The sequence below is a fragment of the Lolium rigidum genome, chromosome 2, assembly GCF_022539505.1.
Source record: "Lolium rigidum isolate FL_2022 chromosome 2, APGP_CSIRO_Lrig_0.1, whole genome shotgun sequence".
Lineage (NCBI taxonomy): Eukaryota > Viridiplantae > Streptophyta > Magnoliopsida > Poales > Poaceae > Lolium > Lolium rigidum.
The window spans coordinates 196,938,418-196,948,017 of record NC_061509.1 but is presented as its reverse complement, the minus strand read 5'-3'; the positions used below and the strand labels follow the sequence as shown (position 1 = coordinate 196,948,017).

Below are 9,600 nucleotides of genomic sequence, written 5' to 3'. Positions count from 1 at the left end.
CACTATCTTCTTCTTCTTGCTTTTCTTGTTGTAGCTTTGCTACTCTGCTGTGCTCGCCCGTTTTCTTTGCAATTTTTCTTCTAACATACTACAAAGGAAATGCTTCGGTGTGTGAAAAAAATATTCGCGCCACCCGAGAATGACCACACCGCTCATTAGAAGGAAAAAAAGAGAAAAAAGAAAGTCAGGGCGGCCGTCTAGGCATTCAGAGACCGCGTGCGTGAAAGAACGGCAAGTGCAGGCTTGACTGGACTGGAGGCGCCTGGTCTGTTACGGTGGCAACACTTGGCAGTTCCTGGCGTTGCATCCCCGTACCTTTAATTTGACAAACCACTACACGAACAATGGACACAAGGCCATTCGTTTTGACATGGTCATGCTAAGATTAATAATAATTAATTTAATATAATAAGGAAATGAGGTTTCTGCAGAGACTAGCACACCAACCCAAAGGTTGGAAGTTCCGATATTTCAATCACTAGGGTGTAGTTTATTTCCATTTTGTTTCATGTTCTTGGCACTGATATGTAACATCGTCAACTTGGTACTTTAATTTATATTTGAGCAAGAATGCTTACACACGTGCTATGCTGGACCTTGACCAGAAGCGTGGATACTACTTACAAGGGCTGAATGCCACGGCTCCGTGGAAGGTGAGATCAGAAATGTGGACAACAAAGCAAATCAGTGTTGCAGTTCTGATCACCTTCTTCTCTCCTCTTGTCGTGCGATACTTGATAGTGAACAGCCCCGCATCAGGAGAATCCCGAAATCAAATCCTACATGCCAATCCCCTCGCATGGCTGAGCAACCGAGCCGATACACCGGTAACCGATCCGGAGAAAACACAGGTAGTAGCAGTAGCACCGGATGCTTCAAGCAGCTTGGATACCGGGAATTCCTCTCTTGAAGGATTACACTGGCTAGATACCTGGAATCACATGAAGCAGTTAGCCAACATCTCCGCCGGCCTTCCTCATGCAACCGAAGCAATCAACGATGCAAGAACTGCATGGGAAAACCTGACGACATCAGTTCAGAATGCAAGTTCTCCAAGGACAAAGAAAGAGAGACTATGTCCATATTCAATTCGCACAATGAACGCTTCCAAGTCCGAGGGTAGTAATTTTACCATCAGCATACCTTGCGGGCTTGTTGCAGGTTCTTCTGTAACTGTTATAGGCACTCCTGGTAGCCTCTCTGGTAACTTCTGGATTGATCTTGTTGGGACGGCACTCCCAGGGGAATCCCAAAAACCCATTATAGTGCACTACAATGTCCGTCTAACTGGCGATAAACTTACTGAAGGTCCAGTCATAGTGCAGAACGCCTTCACTGCAAGCAACGGCTGGGGTTATGAGGATCGTTGCCCCTGCAAGAACTCGAGCAATGCAACTGAAGGTACTTAGGACTTGCTTATTTGTCGCTTATCATTGCCGGTGCTTCATCACACTAATTTTTTGATATCTTCACAGTGGATGACTTGGAGCGATGTAATTCCATGGTGGGTAGAGAAGAAAAGAGCATAATGAACTCAACACGTAATACTGGTGCCAAGCAAGGTGGAAAATCAAGCAAACATTTTCCATTTAAGCAGGGATACCTTGCTATTGCAACTCTCCGTATAGGACTCGAAGGAATCCATATGTCAGTTGATGGGAGACATATTACTTCATTTGCATATAGAGCGGTAATGTTCTCCCATGTGGTCATGTGGATCATGAAATAAATGCAATCTAGCTCCAAACCTTACAATCGGTGTTTCTGTTATTAGGGCTTGGAACCTTGGTTTGTTACTGAAGTGAGAATTTCTGGTGATTTTGAGCTAGCAAGTGCAATTGCAAGCGGCTTGCCCACATCAGAAGATTTGGAGAATAGCGTCCATCTTGAAATGTTGAAGTCAGCACATATTTCAGATGGCAAAGATCTCGACCTTCTGATTGGCATATTTTCAACAGCAAACAACTTCAAGCGTAGAATGGTGATTCGAAGAACATGGATGCAACATGATGCTGTGCGTAATGGAACGGTAGCAGTCCGTTTTTTTGTTGGCCTGGTAAAGCCTAAAACCTGACAAGGTTTCGAAGTGTTTTTAATGCTTCCGTTTACAAATTCTAAATATTGAGACAATCCAGTCTCCTGATACTAAAGTTGATGTTATTTTGTTTAAAGCATACAAACCTGATGGTAAATATGGAACTCTGGAATGAGGCACGAACATATGGTGACATTCAGGTGTTGCCGTTTGTTGATTACTACAGCTTAATTACATGGAAGACACTGGCAATATGCATCTACGGGGTAAACAATGTTGGTCATAATTGATTTATGCTTCTCCATTTCTTTTACTTTTGTGTGTTTAACTTTAATTTCCTTTAACAGACCGACATTGTATCAGCAAAGTATCTGATGAAAACAGATGATGATGCTTTCGTTCGGGTACACGAAATCCAGTCATCAGTAAAAAAGCTGAATGTCAGTAACGGTCTGCTTTATGGTCGCATCGAATCTGACTCAAGCCCTCACAGAAATCGTGACAGCAAATGGTACATAAGCCCAGAGGTAATGTCTCCACAAAAATGGGTTCAGTGCCAACAAATCCCTGCTCCCCTCCCTAAACCATTGGTTCCTTTCCTATACTATATTGAATTCTTTCCTGATACATAGAGTACTACACTTTCCTATTTAAGTAAAAATATTTCTTATTTAATAAACATTCCTTATTTATTTGGTTATTATCTAACCCTATATGGAGCACACAACATCAGGAAACTTGGGTGCTAAAATTTCTGATGTATTCTGCAGGAATGGCCTGAAGAGAAATACCCACCATGGGCTCATGGACCAGGATACGTGGTTTCAGAAGATGTTGCAAGGACAATTAACACTTGGTATAAAACAAGTTGTCTGAAGGTATTTCTATCTACGCGATAGTGTAATCTATCGCTCTGTGCTATACATGCTAAATGAGACTAGCTTAAGACCTGCCAAGCGACTGACAAGTAACCTGGAGGTGTATTGGTTTAGTAAAATTACGCAAGTCTATCCCTATTAAACAAAGAACTAGCTGAAACAGGCACTCAAGCTACCCACATTTTATCTTGCTGTTAAAGTACAAGTGCTAGAAAATCACACAAAATGATGAACTAGTCCAGCCTTCTGCACTGCTACCACATAACAAATGACTTCTACTGTACATCTGTACCTAAGTGGCAAACCTCTTTTTCTTTGATCTTCTCTGCTACCGGTAGACTGATTAGGAGAACTTAACAAGATTAATCAACATCCTTCACTCTTGCAGATGTTCAAACTAGAAGATGTAGCAATGGGCATATGGGTTAACGAAATGAAGAAGGGTGGCTTACCCATCAGATATGAAACAAATGAAAGGATTTACATTGATGGATGCAAGGAGGGGTACATTGTTGCTCATTATCAAGAACCAAGGAATATGCTATGCATGTGGGAGAAACTCCTAAGGACAAATCAAGCAACATGCTGCAACTAACTAACGCACAGGGAATTTGATGCCATGATGAGCATTGCATATATTTGTTTTATTTTTTCAATGGATTAAGGACAATCATTCATGGTGCAATGAGGATGGGATGATTCGGGATTTATTAGCAAGAACCTAGTGACGGTGTAGGTTCCATTACTGGCAAACGATTCTCAACATTTCAGTGGTAAATATGAATGAATTTACACATATACAATTAATTTTTAGCTGGTTATCAGTGGTCAAGCTCTCTGGGGGAAACTGTTGTTATGTGCCAGGAGATAAAGGATCTGTGCAGAGGATAATGGTAAATGTAAATACCATTATCCAGATTGGGGTGGCCTCCGTTTATTCTCTGTATATAGCTCTGAAATTCAGGCAGTTAAGTGCCCTCATAGGAAGCATTGGTTTGGCACAGTATAATTTCTTCAAGAACTAGAGTGTTTTTATGGCAAGATTGTACCTTGTAGTAATAGTATTTGTACTAAGGATATAATCTAGTAAAGAGAGGATGGTCAGGTAGTACAAACTGTATGTTCTGTATGTAATGGGAGAAAAATTACGTAGTACAAACTGTGCTTTTAGTAATGGGACTGACTTCTGTAGCAGGCAATGGCTTTCTCCAGTAAGAATAGAAAACTTAGTTGTTTCGGATAGTTCTCTGCTGTGGACCATACATAAAGCTCCCAATGTTCCTTGTTGTAAAAATATTTTTCCATGCTGATCCTGCTAATCTAGTGTTTCAAATGTTGCATTGGCTGGTGGCCTGGGGAAATCTTCAGATTGGGCAGTTCAGACAGGCATCACAAGGGTTCCTAGCTGCTGTCACCGGTGGTTACTGGAGCTTCCAACAAGAATACTAAGAAGGTTGAAAGGTTCAGAAGATGAGGGTTATGAGTAGTTCAGTTGGGAGGTTGTAATATATGGACAACAGGTGATGTTTTCGGGTTGATTGACTGGTAGTCTAGTAGGGTGTGTGTGCTGGGGTCCTGGAGGTCGTCCAGACCCTGCAGATGTGGAGGTGACTCAAAACTTGGATGTGGTATTATCACTTTATCAGCTCAACTCTATGAAAGAAACTGTGGGCAGTGAGCTCCTTTAATCAGAAGAATAAACATGAGAGCAACCATTTTTGTGCTAGCAAATTACGTGGGTGAGGGTAGGGGTGACCATTGCCATAATTTGTTAATTGTAACTTCGTTGGGATCCACCAAAGGTTCGTTAATTACTACCATACCTTGGTGGTTTGCTGTAGAAAAAACGAGGTGAATTAGACCATCACAAACAGTCCCTGTGAGAAGGAACACCAAATTACAATTGTAATCTCCAACATGGTAGTCCTACTCCCTGTGAGAAGGGACAAATCAGAGAGACAATCATAAGCATGGATTATCATTTCTGACTTAGAAAGGGCATGTTGTTTGACAAACATAATTTAGCCTTCCACATTCATATCTTGAACAAGTATACAATGCCAAAAGCGAACCAAACAACAACTCCATTCACATAATCCCACGAAAACCCTACATACAGACAAAGAGCCGCAAAATCACCATGGTCTATACACTGCCAAAATCCACATAAGAAAAGAAATGGTATCACTAAACTTCGGGTTGGTAACCACTCACCTAAGCTAAGTCCCACAGCTCCACCATCAAACAAAAAAAATTCCTTCTCAAACAGCTCATGCCTCAGACCCATCCTTCCTCGAAAGCTAAACAGCAAACCACATTTAGATCCACTATTTCACATTCATATTAACTGTAACTTCGTGGGGATCCACTACAGTTTCGTGAGCTACTACCATCTACCATACCTTGGTGGTTTGCTGTAGAAAAAACGAGGTTGAATCGGACCATCACAAACAGTCCAACGGCACATATTCACACCAAATTACAATTGTAATCGCCAACATTGTAGTCCTATTCCCTGTGAGAAGGGACAAATCAGAGAGACAATCATAAGAGGTAAACATTAGGCCTAACAACCAAAAACCTTAGCCACAATTAAGCATGGACTATCATTTCTGGCATCCAAATGTGGCTGGCCTAGAAAAGGCCATGTTGTTTGACAAACATAATCTAGCCTTTCACATTCATAGTTTGAACAGCTATACAGTGCCAAAAGTGAACCAAATAACAATTCCATTCACATAATCCCATGAAAACCCTACATACAGACAAAGAGCCGGAAAATCAACATGGTAAAATCCACATTAAAAAAAGAAATGGTATCACTAAAATCTTCGGGTTGGTTACCACTCACCTAAACCTAAGCCCCAAAGCTCCACCATCAAACAAAAATTTCCTTCTCAAAGAGCTCATGCTCAGACCCCATCTTTCCTCCAAGGTTAGGAGACGAAATGTATCAACTTAGCAGCAACAGACTATTCGAGAAAAATCATAATAGCAGTCACTTTTTTCATGTCATTGTGAACATCATTGACTCACGGCAATGACGATATAAAATGATCATTCTTCAGAGATCACAAACTCTTGCCTCTCTCTGGATGACTTTCATATATCTCAGCCTTGCCGTCGGGCTTTAGTTGATGATAGTGAATCCAGATAAACACATGAAACTCTTCCAAGTTATTGTTGATGGCATTCAGCGCATTAGAGGGTGATCTTCTTGATCAAATCCAAACCAAAGTGCGCTGTCATTTTGCACAAGCAGATTCAGTACAGCCACCACGGATACCCTGCTTCTGAGTGCAGGTTCACGTCCTCTGCCTCGACAGTGCGGCATCGACGAGCCGCTCCTTGAACTCATCGTCGCTGATGGTGAGCATGTCCTTTATTGACATCTGAACGCCCCTGACCCTCAAGGTCTGGTGCCTCGGCCTGATCCTCCCCTCCAAGCTGAACGCGAAGTAGTGCGGGAACTGGGTGAGCTCGGTGGCTGGATCCTTGCCCATGCCATCGGCGAGGAACTTGAGCTTGGGCGTGAGGTTGGTCTCGATGCCATAGGAGAGGATGGCGGGGGCGCGGCGAATAATGGTGCAGACGGCGGGGTCAGGGAGCCCCGTGGCTTCGCCGAGGAACAGGAGCTTGGGGAGGAGGGTGCGGTCGACGGAGAAGGCGAGGAGCAGGGCGGCGGCGAGCGGGAGCGGTCTCCGGCGCAGGGAGATGCGGCGGCGAAGGAAGTGGAGCGCGGGGCTGAGGGTGTCCGGGATGGACGCGGCGAGGAGGCGAGGGGAGCGCACCACCGCGGCGCGGAGGAGCGGAGGGGGCAGCGGCGCGGCGGCGGAGAGGAAGCGGAGGGACTCCTCCGGGGGAGAGGTGAGGAGCGCCGGGAAGGCCGCGAAGACGCGGGAGGCGTCGCCCGCGGAGAGCCCGTGCGAGAGGAGGAGGCGCAGGGAGTCGTGGAGGAGCGGGAGCGGCGCCGAGCGGAGCTCTGGATGTAGGGCGAGGAGCGGGAATGGGTCAAGGTGGAGCTCGGCCGACAGAAAGTGGAGCTTGCGGCGGAACTCCACGCCGCCACCGCCTCCGACTGCGGCGGCGGCGGCACGGCGGGCGGGCGGCGTCGGGGTTGGTGTGGGAGGTGGGGGCAGCGGCGGAAGGCTCGTGTGAGCAAGCATGACGGCGCCGGAGTTGAGGTTTTGGGGAGGCTGCTCGGTTTATCCACTGCACAACTCTGCTGCCCGGGGAGCGATAACGAAGATCCCCGAGGCCGTAGCAGGGCGGCGGGCCGGCCTTCCATAACGTTATGTTCTCAACCCTGATTCATTCATCCTGGGCCTGGCTCAGTGCCTCACTATGCTTTCCCTTTTTCATCCTCCGTTTTTCTGTTTATTATTCTGTTTATTATTGTTTTATATATATTCTTTATTATATTGTTGAAAGTGCATGGAGCCCCACGTGTGTTTTTTAATTAATGACAATTCCTATGGACTAATGTTGCATTAAATCATATGTGTAGGAGTTGTTCATAGGCAATGCTTGAACCATATGTTGGCTTCAAGGTTGCAATAAGAAGAAATGAGGTGCAAGTTCAAGATGAGCCAACTCGAAGAGATCATATGCTTGAAGCTTGCCATTTATGTGGTTTCCATGGATATGTGAATATGCACCAAAGAAGAGCTCCCGTAGTGGAGTGGGGGGAGCAATCCACAAGACTTCATCAAGCAAGCACAATCAAGAAAAGTGTTTCATCTTGTTGCGGTCAAAATCCTCATCATCAATCTCAAGTGGAATGCGCAAGATTATGGTTTGGTATTGATAGGGTTTCTTTCTTACCGGTGTGGTGACCCAGCATACCACTGCATGGTGTAGTATGCAAGTCTGATATAACACCAATGAAACACCGTTCCACTAGTATTATATCGCTCAGAGTGGTACAACAGAAACATATGCGGGTCCAAGGCATGTCTATAGAATTACAATATTGACTCTGTTACATAAGATTAGCACAACCTCCTACTTTACAATGAGGTAAATCTTCAAATAAATTCCAGAAGAACGAATCATAGTCTAATCCTATCACGAACTCTATTTGTAGAGTATTTGACTAGCTATAGGGGCTATGAATAGATTCTAGTTAAATAGGAGCTAGGTTTAGGAAGCTAGTTCCCTTCTATGGCTAAACTAGGTTTTCTCCTTGTTGGATGTGGCATCTGACTCCTCCGACATGGTCTTGTCTCTTGAAGTAGTTGTTGACTCCTCGGTCTTAGAGTTGCACTGTAGATCCTCCATCGTTGCCTTCATATCTAAGCAGGGGATTTAAGAGTTGATGAGTACGAGCGTACTCAACAAGTTCATTATAGGAAAGAGGTGTTTAATGCACTAACTACAGCATTAGACCAGAAAGTCTAATACCAATGCAGGTTTTCATAACCATTTCTTCAAAAGGTTGCTTTTATTCGGAAGAACTATGTCCGTCGGCCTTCACCGGTTTACTAGAACTTCATGGAGTTCCTTTCCGACAGCGTTCGCGAGTTCCATATCCCGGAACAGGGAGTGACAGGTCACGATTCATTACACTCTGCGGAGGTGTGTTGCTTTACCCATAAGAGATCTTAACCTTGGTGCCAACCAAGCTGCAGGCTTGTCCACACTTCCTATGGTGTGAGGCCCGGTATAAGGTCTAGCCAATCATGTTCCTCCGCTACCTCGAACACCCACCCTTTTGTAAGATGTCTTCCCTATATCCATGGAGAGACCGACCCAGGCATTTGTTCTCCCCTATACCGATTAAGGTAGACCGTTCCGAACAATTTTTATATGCCCTGCCCTATCATCCATGGATAGACCGTTCCGGACACCTTACAATCCATCATAGACCGCATTACCGTGGGGACTTAGGACTCCCCAGCCTCACCGCTTGCTCCTTCGGGCGACAAGTGTACTACAGACAATGCCGTGGGGACTTAGGACTCCTGATGGCGTGTAACTCACACGTTCGTTGGGAACCCCAAGAGGAAGGTATGATGCGCACAGCAGCAAGTTTTTCCTCAGAAAGAAACCAAGGTTTATCGAACCAGGAGGAGCCAAGAAGCACGTTGAAGGTTGATGGCGGCGGGATGTAGTGCGGCGCAACACCGGAGATTCGGCGCCAACGTGGAACCTGCACAACACAACCAAAGTACTTTGCCCCAACGAAACAGTGAGGTTGTCAATCTCACCGACTTGTCTGTAACAAAGGATTAACCGTATTGCGTGGAAGATGATTGTTTGCAAGAAAACGAGTAAAACAAGTATTGCGGCAGATTTGTATTTCGAGTATAAAAGAATGGACCGGGGTCCACAGTTCACTAGAGGTGTCTCTCCCATAAGATAAAAGCATGTTGGGTGAACAAATTACGGTCGGGCAATTGACAAATAGAGAGGGCATAACAATGCACATACATGTCATGATAAATATAGTGAGATTTAATTGGGCATTACGACAAAGTACATAGACCGCCATCCAGCTGCATCTATGCCTAAAAAGTCCACCTTCGAGGTTATCATCCGAACCCCTTCCGGTATTAAGTTGCAAAGCAACGAGACAATTGCATTAAGTATGGTGCGTAATGTAATCAACAACTACATCCTCGGACATAGCATCAATGTTTTATCCCTAGTGGCAACGACACATCCACAACCTTAGAACTTTACTCG

At 44.8% G+C, this 9,600-nt stretch overlaps 2 protein-coding genes across 2 annotated transcripts; one reads left to right on the top strand and one right to left on the bottom strand.

Annotated features, from left to right (window-relative positions):
* Positions 1 to 435: 435 nt before the first annotated feature.
* On the bottom strand, positions 436 to 7,079 carry LOC124690446 (transcription termination factor MTEF1, chloroplastic-like). The gene is made up of 6 exons (XM_047223834.1): positions 5,765 to 7,079; positions 5,316 to 5,428; positions 5,128 to 5,213; positions 4,737 to 4,846; positions 1,144 to 1,335; positions 436 to 1,008 (listed from the first exon to the last, which is right to left on the bottom strand). Exon 1 carries the CDS (start codon positions 7,077 to 7,079, stop codon positions 6,219 to 6,221), a length of 861 nt encoding a protein of 286 aa, XP_047079790.1. The 3' UTR covers positions 436 to 1,008; positions 1,144 to 1,335; positions 4,737 to 4,846; positions 5,128 to 5,213; positions 5,316 to 5,428; positions 5,765 to 6,218.
* LOC124692798 (beta-1,3-galactosyltransferase GALT1-like) lies at positions 666 to 3,508 on the top strand. The gene is made up of 6 exons (XM_047226230.1): positions 666 to 1,401; positions 1,476 to 1,690; positions 1,775 to 2,056; positions 2,383 to 2,562; positions 2,806 to 2,913; positions 3,302 to 3,508. The coding sequence occupies exons 1-6, from the start codon at positions 666 to 668 to the stop codon at positions 3,506 to 3,508; spliced, it is 1,728 nt and encodes a 575-aa protein (XP_047082186.1).
* Positions 7,080 to 9,600: the final 2,521 nt, after the last annotated feature.